Source organism: Cavia porcellus, unplaced genomic scaffold (assembly GCF_034190915.1).
Source record: "Cavia porcellus strain 051 isolate PalLab524CR breed Dunkin Hartley unplaced genomic scaffold, mCavPor4.1 scaffold_13, whole genome shotgun sequence".
Classification (NCBI taxonomy): domain Eukaryota; kingdom Metazoa; phylum Chordata; class Mammalia; order Rodentia; family Caviidae; genus Cavia; species Cavia porcellus.
The window spans coordinates 21,808,816-21,822,768 of NW_026947496.1; the positions used below are offsets into that span (position 1 = coordinate 21,808,816).

At 40.0% G+C, this 13,953-nt stretch overlaps 1 protein-coding gene across 9 annotated transcripts in view; it reads right to left on the reverse strand.

The window, feature by feature from the left end:
* Positions 1-13,953, reverse strand: part of Kif13a (kinesin family member 13A) — a 174,826-nt gene that overhangs the window by 51,489 nt on the left and 109,384 nt on the right. For all 9 annotated transcript variants that reach the window (XR_010051168.1, XR_010051167.1, XR_010051166.1 and 6 more), the window contains exons 10-16: positions 12,427-12,538; positions 11,845-12,057; positions 9,647-9,757; positions 9,026-9,160; positions 6,549-6,679; positions 2,448-2,534; positions 2,181-2,347 (exon numbers count right to left, since the gene is read on the reverse strand). Coding sequence is in view for 6 of the 9 variants with exons in the window: in XM_063259934.1 (XP_063116004.1) it covers positions 2,181-2,347; positions 2,448-2,534; positions 6,549-6,679; positions 9,026-9,160; positions 9,647-9,757; positions 11,845-12,057; positions 12,427-12,538 (956 nt within the window). In the remaining 3 variants the exon portion in view is untranslated. The remainder of the gene's footprint in view (positions 1-2,180; positions 2,348-2,447; positions 2,535-6,548; positions 6,680-9,025; positions 9,161-9,646; positions 9,758-11,844; positions 12,058-12,426; positions 12,539-13,953) is intronic.

Below are 13,953 nucleotides of genomic sequence, written 5' to 3' on the forward strand. Positions count from 1 at the left end.
AATTACTCTTGTTACTACCATGAGCTAGGTTGCTCATGACTCTAATAGGTTTCACTACAAGGTCTAGAAAAATTCATGAATGCTCATATTCATTAGTTTCTCTGGGATTTGTTTGTGTTTGTTTATTTTTATTAAGATAGAGTCTTGCTATGTAGTTCAGAATGGCCTCAAACTTGCAGTAATCCTCCTGCCTCAGTCTCTCAAGTATTAGGGCTACACGTGGTACCACCACACCAGCCTTAAAAGGTCTAATTTATAAGTGGCAAGAAACAGCAATTAAAATCAGAAACTCGTGTTCTGAGATGGATAAATGATTAAATTGATGATACCTGGAAACTCTGCAGTGTTAGGCGATAGACACACCTAGAATTCTATAACCTCATCTGATGAAATGAGCTCTCTCTAAACAGACATCCTCCACAGGAATGTGGAGTCTATACCTTCCTGCCACATCCAGCTATAATATGTCTACTCAGGGTCCTGAAAATCACTCGCGGAGAATTCACCACCCAGGCGTGTTGTTAAATGACCAACTGGTGTGATTCCAATGATTGAACACAAAACATTTGGGGATCTCCTTCCAAATTGCTGGGTAAGGAACGGTTTGAAGCTTATTTCTAGGCTTGCATGTGTCTAAACACCCAATTTTAACGTTTAAAGAAAGAAATGACCAAGTGGTTTTTTTTTTTTTTTTTTTTTGGTAAAGCTTTTTTTCCCCAGTTTTGGATGTGTGTTTCTATGTTCTTTATATAACTATCTTTGTTTTACAGAGTCTGATTTTTTCTTTATACTTCATTTTTATAATTTAAAGAGTCTCTGGGACTAAAAACATCACACAGAGGTGGATAGAAAGGTCAAAATCTTATTACCGCAACAGAACTCCCCAAATTTGACAATTCTATGGCCATGCTCCATTTCCTCCAAGACAGGGTTATTTAGCAAATAGAGTGAAAAGTCATCATTTCAGGGAAAAACTAAACTGCAAAAAACAAAATGCGCTCTTAGCATCTTATGAGGTGGAAGCAGCCTGTCTCCAGGCTCCTGTCTCCAGGACTCCAGGACCCTGGTTTTCGAGTTTGGGTCATTAAGTGGCTAGGAGAAATGAATGGAAAGGTGGCCTCAGACCAAGCCCAGAAACTTTCTCTGGTGCTCCTGAATGTAGCCTCACCTTTATCCCTGGAAAACAGTTGTAATCCTGGAAATGCTGTCTGGTCCCTAGTGGCAGAAGACCTTAACGCTGGTGTTGGGTCTCAGGCACCAGGGACTGGGAATTGGGAGACTGGTGGGTGGGAAGCAGAAGGGGTCGGTTTATCAAACAGCAGCCAAGGAAAGAATTTGGTGTGAATGTGACTAAATGCACAGGTATGTGTAAGTACAGAAGGAGAGAAAAGATAAAGGAATGCAGACTTAACAGAACTTTAATATAAACACTGAAAATTCTCCTGAAAGAGGGACCCAGAAATGTTTTAAGGAGAATCTCTTCTCCAGGGATCTAAGAGAGGCCATGTGCAAGTAAAAAAAAAAAATAAAATAAAAAGCCTACAAAGCATTGCTTTTCCACCATTGTTTGTATCTGAGACTACTAGGCTTATTAATAATGTAATATAATATAATTTTGGGGGGGGGTATGGGGGATTAAACTCATGATCTTGCGCTTGCCATGGAGCTAAATCCCCAGCCCCTAAAACATAACTTTTATCTATTAGGTTCTATTCAAAATTCCTGGATTCAGATTTTCTAGGGGATTTTCACACTCTCAATGATTTACAAATGAAAGGCTCAAGAATAGAATTTTCTTTCTCTTTAAATAGGAGTTGGGGATCTTAGTACCTTACGTGGGTTAGCCTCAAACTCATGATCCCCCTGCCTCAGTCTCCTGAGGAGCTGGGACTAACGGTGTTCATTACCACACCTGCTGTGTAATGGGAGGAAATTTGATAAAAACTGTGAAAATCACTAAGAACTCTGGACTGTGGAAATATCACAACTGGCTTGAGAACAGGTCTCAAAAAAAGGGATTGCCTGCTTTCTGGTTATACCTGAGGGAGGAGACGGCCCCTCAAATCTCTTCAGTGGCCCCTTGGGAAGGAATCAGTGATTTTATGTGTACAAACTTTAGGATGTCACACTGTACATGCTCACCCATCACTAAATGACAGGAAAGGAGATTAGGGTCTCACCATTACTGTTCAGTGTCTTCATGATGACTTCCATCTGTGCAAATTCATAGTTATAGTCTGGTTCTGAGGATGCCTCACTGGCCGCGTCCAGGTCATGCTCTGCTGGATTTGTTTCTTTTTCAAAGTCTTTCAGCCAATCTCGCCTTTTTCTCTTAGGTAAATTAATTCTGTGGGGTTTTTTCACCAAAAGAGAAAAATCAAGTTGCTTTATACTTAAGTAGGTAACAGGAATGTATAAGAAAATATTAGCGAACACAAAGATGTTACCTAAAAAAGTGGTTATTTCCCCATAGGATTCGATCACCGTGCCACAACTGGGTGGAACTGCCCACCAGAGTGCCATTCACACAGGACCTGAAGGGACACAGAGAGGACATCAGGAGGGTGAACAGGACACAGACCCAGTGTGGGCACACAGAGAGATCACTGCGGGAGGCTTCTCTTAATAGATGGTCTCCAAAAACAGCTTAAGAAATAACAATGGAATCTGTAACCATCACTGAAGCACACACTCCAAGATCAAGGGCCACCATGGGCCCTCATAGAAAGACGGTCTAACATGATGTGCTCTTGGTAGAGGCAAAAAATGTTCCTTGTGGGATACTTTGTCCAAATTTGGAAACAAAAGCAAAACCTCAACACCCCCAAAACAAAGATGAACAAACAAAAAAGAAAAGAATATATATTAGCATTAAAGGAATATCTCATTTAAAAGTTTTTCTGATAACTTAAAAGTTATAAACTGGGTGTGGTGGCACACTCCTGTAATCCCAGCACTTGGGAGGCTGAAGCAGGAGAATTGTTTCCAAGTTTGAGACCAGCTTTGGCTACAAAGTGAGTCGCAGGTCAGCAAAATCCTGTCTCAAAAATAAATAAATAAATAAAAAATAAAAATAAAAGTGAAGTTTGATAAAGAAAAACAAGGGGTATGATTTCCAGTTTTAGTTTTTCTAATAAGTCACTTTTTGCATATAGTCTCATGTATCCTTATAGGACATCAAAGCTCAGAAACTGAAAACAACCACTCCTTCACAGTAATATTTCTTTTTTTTTTTTTTTAATTTTATTTAAGGAGAAAAGAAAAAAAAGCAGAGAAAGGGTACAAGTTATACAGATTTGCAGAAAAAAAAATGAACAGTAGGAAATTACTAGTTAATGGATTACATATTGTCATCTTAGAAATAATTGTTCAAGTCACAAAATTAAAGCTTGTAAAGTGGACATTCCATCAATGATACTGAAAACAGTTCTGTTCAATGATCCAATAAAACTCTGTGATATCATTTTCTATCTTATACACTTAAATATACATGCAGTTATATAGTACAGAGCACTTTCTTTTCCTCTCTTTTGTACAATGACTATTACACATTTTGGGTTTCATTGCTCCCATGGTTCTTATTACTTTTTTGGAAGAGAGTAAAACCAAATGTGACATAACAGAACAGAATCGGTCAAGTCAAAAGGGTGGACATAATAGATAATGTGAAAACATAATACAAGGTGATCAACAATGGTTACCATAATGCCTCCCGCTATCTCTAATAGAATTGCCTATATTGTTAGTTACAATACAATTGAACAAAACTGTAAAGAATAAAACCGACAAAACCAAAACATTGGAGACATTGTAGGTCTTCAAAAATAGATAAAAGTCAATGAGAATGGGCGTTATAATGAATCTCATTATCTTCACAGCTGATGCCTAAATTTTCGAACCTGATACTATCCAGCAAAACAGAATGGGGGAACATCAGTTAAAAACCAGATGGTGAGAGTAATACAGGGCTTTAAATCGAGGTAATGGAAAGTCAAAGTGGGTTACTATAATATATCCTGCTATTTTTTTCCTTTAATTAAAAGGATAAAAATAAAAAAGTAAATAATGGAGTGGAGATTGAGATAAAAGAGGGCATAACAACGAAACAGCACAGATCAAAACATAACCATTTAAGCAGAATAGTGTTTCACCACCAGATAATCCTGACCTAAAAGTAGTTACCATATTATCTCTTTCCTTGAAATCCTTGAGTACAACTTCGTATACTGTAGCATTAAGTATATCAAAACAATGTAAAACCATTCAAGAGAATGACAGCATTACAGAGTATTTAGAATCGACTAACAGAAAATGAACAATGGTTTCTGTATAATCTCCTTGTCTTTAAAAGGTTTTTGCTTATACTATCATACATAATAAAATCCAGTAAGATACAACCTATTTGGACCATTGGAGACAGAAGGACAAAAGCTAGATGAGACTTCAAAACAAGATGATACTAAATCAGTATTACCTATTAAGATGTCATTTTCTCCAAAATAGCTGTTCCTATCATCCAATCTTCTCTGCCTCATTTCTGTTGAGCTCTTATTCTGTCAGTAGCTGTCAGTTTGTCTTCTTCACTTTGTTCTCTGCTCCATTCGTTGTGGCCTCCATTATTTCTGGATTCTTTGTATTTTTCTTTTTTTAGAATATCCTGCAATACTCTCTGTAGAGTTGAATTGGTGGTTGCAAATTCCCCCAGTTCCTCTTTATCCTGGAAGCACCTTGTTTTTCCATCAATTTCGAGGGACAGTTGTGCAGGATATCTCAATCTTGGCTGGAGATTATTATCTTTCAAAGCTTGAATTATTTCCCCCCAAGCTCTTCGTGATTTGATGGTTTGTGCAGAGAAATCTGCTGTAATTCTGATGGGTGCTCCCTTGTAAGTGGTCTGCTTCTTGTCTCTGACAGCTTTTAATATTCTGTTCTTGTATTGAATTTCTGGAATTTTTATTATTATATGCCTGGGTGTTGCTCTGTTTGGGTTGTAGGTAGCTGGGGTCCTGTATGCCTCATACATCTGAGTATCTTTACCTTTTGCTAAATTAGGAAAATTCTCCTGGATTATTTCTGTGAGTAGCTTTTGTAGTTCATTTGTTTGTGTCCCTACTTCTTCTTTTATGTTCTTAATCCTTAAGTTATGGCTCCTCTTATCATCTTCTTGTCTTTGTATTATTGCTGTTTGTTTCTTTGTTATTTTTAAGAAGTTTTTCATTTCATTCTCCCATATTACAATTCTGCCCTCCAGTTCAGATAGTCTGTCCTTAGTTTCTTTCAAGCTGTTATGCCAGTCTTCGATAGACTTCTTAGTTTCTTGGTAGTCCCTTTGAACCTGCTTCACGTATTCTATGCTTTCCCTGTTTTCTCCATCAAACACTTCTCCCCTCTTTTTCTGTTCTTCCATTCCACCATCTGTTTTTTCTTGGGTGGTGCTTAGCATTTCTCTAACTATTTTGCATACTTCTAGCTTCAGGTCGTTGATAACTTCATTCCTGAATTGGTCTATGAGGCTCTCTATATGGCGCCTTATGTGTAATGGTGCGGTGTCTGTTATTGCCTGTTTCTCAGAATTGGGGGCCGAGGAGCCTTTCTTGTTGCTGCCTCTTCCCATATTCTCTGTTCCTTATATATGCAAGCTTATATGAGAGGCCTAGCTTCTCTCTCTGTCAGCCACAGCCTGATCGAATTGCGCCGGTTAGGTGTTTCCACTCACTGCTGCACACCAGGCAGCCTACGCGGGGGCCCGCCCCTCCCGACCTCCGTCAGGCTCTGGGATCTGGGTTGGGCCAGCCTACGGGGTCCGCCGGCAGCGTCTCGCAGGCCAGGCACTTTTCACCAATCCCGCCCGACAGGGGAATGTGTGGCTGGAGTCGCCAGCGCGCCCTGCTCCCACAGGACTGCCCGGGCCCAGAAAGTCCGCTGGAGTCAAACTGTGGTGGAGTGTCAGTTTCTCTCACTCACCTCGCCACAAGTCAGAACATGCCTCCCTGCCTGTCCTGTTTTCGACTCCGTTCACAGACTCCCGTTCTCAGAGTTTCCGTGCGTCTCTCTCCTTGCCGAGCCGACGTAGAGGCAGCCAGCCACCGCGCGGCGGGAAACCCAAATGGCGTGGGGTCCAGCCTCAGCAGCGAGGCTTTTCTGTTCCTGTTTTAGCACCAGGACTGCATTCCAAGTTGGTTTCTCTCAGCCGAGTTCGTTCCTGAGTCAGCAGAGCATAACTCCACCTGCTTATGTCTCTTTAGTCCGCACCATACCTGGCTTCTGAGCCTAGTTTTCAGAGAGCCTCCGGTAGTTGCTGTTATCTGTCCGCCATGTTCTCCCGGAAGTCCCCTTCACAGTAATATTTCAATGCTGCTGACCTAGGTTATACTGATAACAATGCAGTCAGTGCTCTCGAAGTGTTGCTGTCCTACTCTTTACAAACAGAAAACAATTCTTCCTGTGGACCCAGTGTGCTCTCAACTCTGATAGAACTGGGGCAAACAGAAAGAGCAGCCTTTTCCTTATGAAAACCAGGCATGCAAGACACACGAAGCTGCTCTCACCTTGCATTTTCCTTAGGAGTAAGAGTGACGTCCCCATCGCCTGCGATGTCGATCTCACAGTGTTCAGGCTGGATTCCTATCCCGAAGAGCTGGATATCCTGTGAGGTGTCTGCACCCACCCTGGTATGATCCTACGAACAGATTATTGAAGAAAAACCCACTCTAATTAGCAACTCGATGAAAATTTATCCCAATCAATGTAAACAACCCAGTAAGACAAACATGACTATTATTAAATGAACCATGCCAGCCATCTGGAACATCAGAAGCCAAATGTTTACCTTAACACACTAATTTTTTTTTAAGTGCTTAAACATTTAAAAAAAAAAAAAAAAGAAAAGAAAAAGAAAGAGCCTTGGTCAATAGCAATTACATATTGGTTTTTTTGTTTGTTTTTTTTTGTCTTTTTCGTTTTTATCGGTACCAGGGATCGAACTCACAACTGCCTGCCTGCAATGCAGGTGCTTATGCCGCTGAGCTAAATCCCCAGCCCCCAATTACATATTGTTTTAAGCAAGGAAGTTATACTTGATAGCTGAGTACCTTGGGTCCAAATATTGACTTAAGTACTTATAATTTAAGTGCTGATAAGCAAGTCATTTCTTACTCTAAGATTCTGTTTTCTTTTCAATTTAATTTTTTTTAGGGTGAAGGGAACCAAACCAGAACAAGTATTATATATAACTTTTTTTGGATAATGGGGATTGAATCCAGGACCTTGAATATGCTAAGTATGTGTGTTATCAGCTATTAAGGTGTCACAGGGCTTAATACATACTTTTTAAAATGTTAAAAATAATTGTACTTTTTAATGCCAATATTAGAGTACTGAAGCCTTGAGTTACAAAATATAGAGGTCAGTGTGATTTTAAGTCCTCTGAACCACAGACACAAAATGACTGCAATTACTAGTGATCTGGTCACTGATAAGCTCCTGTTCATGCACAGAGTAATTTTTTCTGTTGCCCTATAAATTATTTAATCATAGTGATAATATTTTCCTACAAAGAAAATGTGGATCTTGGCACTTTGAAGTAAATAGTTTCAGAAGCAATTTATTTCTTAATCATTTTATGAGTTCAGAAATATACCTTGATGGTCAACTGAATGCCCTATAGTAATGTCAACTAGGTGCCCTGCTTTAAGCAGATGACTTATTTCTCTTATCCAAGTATTAATCAGGTCCCATTCGCTTAGCTTCTGAGATCAGACAAAATCAGGGTGTTTAAGGTGAGATGACGAGATTCTCACTCTTTACTACACAAGCAGATCAGCAGTCCTAAAAGTGTGCTCAGAAAACCCCTTGCATCTCTGAGAACCTTTGGAGAGGCTCATGAGGTGAAATGATTTAACAAAAATACAAAAATGTTATTTGTGTCTGTTTTAATTTTATCATGTAATACAGTCCAGATTTTACCTCAATGTGTATGTGATAAGATGTTGCTCCAAAGAATAATGTTTAAATTTGTATTTTAAATTGTTCTCAGTTTCAAAATATAATGCAAAAACAAAGCAAAACAAACCCCAAAACAAAACAAAACGACAAAAAACAAAACCGAACAAAAAACCTAATGTAATAAGTACACATAGATACAACCTAGGTAAACAAAGTTTTTGGAGTCCTTGATACACTTTTTAAGAGTGTAAATGGATTTAAAGCCAGAAAGTTTGGGCTGGGGATTTAGCTCAGCAGCATAAGCACCTGCCTTGCAAGCAGGCAGTCGTGAGTTCAATCCCTAATACCAATAAAAACGAAAAAGACAAAAAAAAAGCCAGAAAGTTTGAGAATTGCTGCAATAACCCAACTAACACAGTCACTGCACAATGCTGACCCCAGGAGGCCACACTAGAAAGGTGCCCATGTTCTCTCCTGAGGATGTAGGCTTATGCAGAACAGACGTGGAAGAACACTGTTATCTAATCTAGCACAGAAGCCCTCCTGCTCCACCTCAGTTACCTTTTCTATTTTCAAATTTTGAGACAAGGTCTCCCTATGTCACTAAGTTGTCCAGAGTGGGCTCAAATTTGTAATTTTCCTCCTTTGGCCTCTTGGAGTGCTAGGATTACAGCTGTGTATCACATGCTCAGTGTAAACGCCTTTTTAGGCTCAGGCTGATCTTAAGATCTTAGAATTCCTCAGACGTATACTAAGGACCTCCAAGGCTATGCAGGGATATTCTCAGAATCCCTGTCACCTCACTCCTGAAATCTCCTCCTACAGGGATGGTCTGGACACCTGCAGTTGCCTGTTCCTGCCCCTCTAAAGCCTGCACTAGCAGGGAGTTGAGCCCAACTGCTCGGTCCCGGGTGAAACAACAGAGCTGTTTTCCATTCTCAGTGGTAACAGGACTGTACTATGAATGAAGGTTAAACTGGATTTCAAAAGGTGCAATCATGGGGACTGGCATTCAGGCTCCACTGGGAATTGTACGCGGGATAATTTAGGACTGCAATTACCTGTTTATGTATATTCTCACCTTCAAATAATAAACCAGGAGTTCGTTGAGAGCAGGGTCTGCATTCAGGTTGACTAAGTAACACTTGTCATCCCCCACCTTGATGCCAGACGTCTCCAGGGAAATCCCCATGCTCTCCAGTTGTCGTTGTCTCTCCTGGGCACAAAAACAGACAGAAGCAGCGAACTCTGTTTGTTGCTCCATTCACAAGATGTATCCATGGAAAAAGTCAGTCACTGTTTCTGGGGACGATGCCAATGAGATGACACATTCTACTCAGCTCAATAAAGTTCACTGTGAGCTTGCCGTGCATGACATCTTGTGACGGTGCCACTGGGACACCAAGCAGACATAAAAAGACAACCATTCTGGGGTGTGACCCAGGAGACCTCAAAATCACAAGTCAGACTTTTGCTGCAATGAGAAGAGCAGGAAGAAAGAGACATTTCCTCTAATCTTGCCTACTCAAATGCAGCACTTTCTAACATTCTTTTTAGCAAATGAACCAACCAACTTGTTAACTGCTAAAAGACATGATGCTGATGTCTAAAACTATCTTTGTAGTCTCTGGTCCAGCAAACAGGCACTCGAGCCTTTTGAAGGAAAGGGATCAGAGTATGTTGGCCTCAATTACTAGGGTACCTGTGCAATCTCTTCTGTTTTCCTCAGCTTCTCTTCCCATGTCACTGTTAGTTCTTTTATTAGTTTTTCGGACTCTTCGAGCTTCTCCTTCAGTTCAGGGGCTTTCATGGCCTTTAAAATAAAAGCAGAGACAGTTGACTTTCAAAATTTCCTACCATTATGTACGAGATGCATACAGTGAATACTTACGTCACTCATAAGCAGGTATGAGGAGTCCAACGGAAGCAATTAAGTCAAATACTGTTGGAGTGGCTCTTAGATCTCTACTAAGCTATGAAATGTAGGAGGACATAGAGGAAAAGAAATACCAGTGCCCGAACGAAAATGAGACAAACCATGGCAGTCATTTTATTCACCGTATTTAAATTTCACATTTAAAGACCTAAAGTTGGCTAACATTTTTCATCTTCAAAACATCAATGTAGGGGAGAAAAAAGCTACTTTTGCAGATTTCTTTTTAAATAAGTCAGATACTAACACATACTGCCATAAACATACAGCTACATTAACCTACCAGGAAAGGTAATGATTTTTCTCACATAGATTAAAATGTGAATGGGCTCTTTATGCCACTTTTCTCCATGGATGGTGCTACACTTAGCATATTTATTATTCACTTAAAACAGGACATCTGGTTTGGGCAGTAGTTTCCCTCTGAATTTGTGCAGTAAATAAGGGGTCTAAACACAGACATGTACAAATTGAGAACTTAAAAGAGCTTCACTTGCAATGACTTGCCTTGATACTCTATGGTTCATGAGCCACTACAGGGTACAGCTCTATGAATGCAGACGCTTAGACTACAAGATGGAATGGTGATGCTCTGGAAGCTTCCTTAGTATGCTTGGGCCTCTCAGCATTAAGAGAGCTTGAGTGACACTTAGTGCAGATACAGGGGGATACACTGCGAAGTTCTAGGTGGGTCCCTGCGGCTTCTTTTCTCTTTCCTTTGGCTACATATTGCTGTAGTCTTCTGGCTTAGATATTACGGTCATAGTCAAGTTGAAAATTCAGAAACAAGAGGAAGATAACCTACCTATAAACAAACTTCAGAACCTTATACCACATCCCACCCTACCACCAAAGCAGGATCAGGAAAGAACGGTATGAAGAAATGTGAGCTTAGAACTATCAATTCCTGTATTAGTCATTGCTGCACTGCTGGGACAAAGAACCTGACGTATATAACTTAAAGGAGCAAAGGTTTATTTTGACTAACAGTTTTAGATGATTTAGCTCATGGCTACTGGCCATAAGGAAGAAACATTAAGGTAGAAGAACATGGCAGAGAAGAGCTGTTTCCCGGAAGGCAAGGGACTGCCAGAGGGGAAGCAGCAGGGGACCAGACAGAGAAACAGGCATCTCTAGTAAGCTACTTCCTCTAACCATGCCCCACCTTCTAATAGTTCATTCAACTATGGACTCACCAGTGGATCAAACCATTGGAAAGGTGATAACCCTCATGATTTAGTCACCTCTCTAGCCTTTTTCCCCTGAACACTGCTGCATTGGGGATCAAATTTTCACTACGTGAGTTGCAGGTATGTGTGTGCTTCCTATTTAAACCATACCAGATCAAACACAAGTCCTGACACAAAGAAACATGCAACTTCAGCTAAGGTACCTATCCTCAATCTCAGTCCCTATACCTATTTCAAATGATCCAGTGCATCAATCAGCAACCTGCAAAACACAATATATACTTGGAAAAGTACATGGTTACTAAAGTTTGGGGAAAGCTAAGGACAGACAGTTACAAGGCAAAAATATTGCTTTTGTTACCTTCTAGAGGCTCATGTAAATGCAAACATGAAAAGATACTGCAGAATTATTTCTAATGCTTATCCATGATCATGCTGTCTCCTTAACAAGGAGATGAAAGTTACAAGGCCAGGTGGAAATAGTCTACAGTGCAAATAAAAAGAACACACTTAGTTCTCAGGACTTCACCAGGACTAATTGCTTTACTGAAGCAGACAATTAGGCATAGCAGGAATTATCTTGTTTGCCTTCATGGCTACAAGTTGCCAGGACAGAAGTCTTGAATTACTCGTGTTGGTCTTTGTAATGGTTACTGACACAAAGCTGACGCCAACAAACACTGAAATGCTGAATCACATGGAGATGACACAGGACCTTGAGCTAACAGGTCCTCATTAGTCAGGTACACAAGTGGGGGAGCACAAGGCTGATCTCACCTCGGCCTGTGAAAGCTGCTCCTTTAGTTTCTCTACTTCCTCCCGCAGTTCCCGGATGACTTTGGCATTGGGGTCCTCATTCACAACAGCATGGTTCACAATCCTCTTGGCTCGATCTGCGTATCTTAATGTAGAGAGTGTCTCCTCATAGTTGTCTGCAGCAGGGCTAATGGTGGCTATCATAGAAGTCTGGCTGTTGCCCCCCAGATTGTCCTGTAAAGCATTCAAATGGCATCAAAGAGAAGCCTGCTGCAGCACAACACGTATGATGAAAGCAGCAAACAATACACATGTGGGACATTCTGGGTGAAGAAAATGCTATGTGGAAATGTGTTTGCATTTCATAAATTATTTAATGACAAGATAACATGTGGCCTTTCTTATTCACAACAATGAATAAAAAATACCTATAAAACAACACTATGATGGAATAAAAAGCAACGGGAAGTGTTTATCTGCATTCTCAGGAATTAGGGTAACAATAATATCAGGATAGTTCTTTGTGTGTATTTGGTTAGCTCTGCACATATCTTTCAGCTGCCCATCTAGTGGGGCTAAGATGATGCCAGAGCAATGAATTACCTTAAGAAGCCAAGTGAGGACGGAATCTCGATAAGGCACAAATTTGTTTTTACCCTTGCCAGCTGCCTGGTCAGCCAATGAGGATATAACCAGCCCCAAGGTTGTAAGTGATCTGCCAGTAAAAAAAATGAAAAATTAGTTATACTGGATATTTATTTTATTTCCATAAAACAGTAATTCTTCTAGGTAACAAGTATAAAACATGCAGAACAATAAGGACCAAACATTAACAAATCAGTTCTCCATTAATTTGTCAAGAAGCTGAACAACAACAACAAGAACAAATAACACAAAAATAATGAATCTAAAATTCCTGTAAGAAAACACTGTAGTCAAGCACAGGATCTCTGAAACTTACATTTTACAAACTGTAAACATGTACTTAAAGGATCACACTAGAAAATTTTAATTCACTCCAAATTAAGTTAAAAGCCCAAGCCATAGGCTCTTTAGGTCTAATTTAGACTATTTTGGCCTCAGGCTTTGTTTCCCAGAATAGCTATACAACCTGCATAGCATCCTTCCACTACACAGGATATAGCTTATACATCTGCTTAAAGCTGTCAACATTTATTCGCTGTAGGGTTATTTTTTTTTTTTCTTTTTTTTTTTTTTTTTTCGCTGTAGGGTTATTATAGTTGTACAAAAACAAAGAATTATCCAGACAGAGGGCAGCACACAGCTTCTCTTCCAGCCCCAGCTGACCAAAGTTGTAGGATGCTACTTTGGAGCCAATCAAGAAACCCTGAAAGCCTTCCTGGTCCTACTGAGTCATCCCCAGGGGATGCGTACACACACATGCTAAAGTTTGAGAGCTCCAGGTGAACCATACATACAGTGAGTTATGTAGGTTTACATTTTCAAAGTGTGGGCCTGGGAGCAACAGCAGCAGCATTATAATCACTCGGAAACTCTGTTAGAAACAAAACCTCAGGCCATTTCCCAGGCCTATTTAGTGAAAAACTTACACGGGACCAGCAATCTGCATTTTGGCAGTGCCTTCTTTTAAAAAAAGAATTTTAAATTTTTTAAAAACGGGGTCACAAGCTGGCCTTGAACTTCTGAACCTCCTGCCTCAGCCTCCTGATTGCTGGGATTACAGGCATGAAGCCCTGTACTCTGCATATAGGGCATTTTTTTGTTAACATTTTGCAGGTGCTGAAACACCAGTTTACAATTACAAACAGTTCTTAAAGAACTTAAAATTATCTTAGGTATTTTACTAGGAAATGTAGCAGAAATAATTTTAATTGATACAAACTAAATTGGGTGTGATAGTACACATTTATAATCCCAGCACTTGGGAGGCTGAGGCAGGAGGATCACTGTGAGTTTGAGACCAGCCTGGGTTACAAAATGAGCTCAAGGCCAGCCTGAACTGCATGGTGAGACCCTGTCTCAAACAGACAAAATAAATAAATAAATTTTTAAAAAAGCAGAACTAGAAAGGTTTTGTCACTTCAAAGTTATTTTTCTCATAAGGCAGGTACAGAGAAAGAGAATAAGAAAATAACTAGTTAACACTGG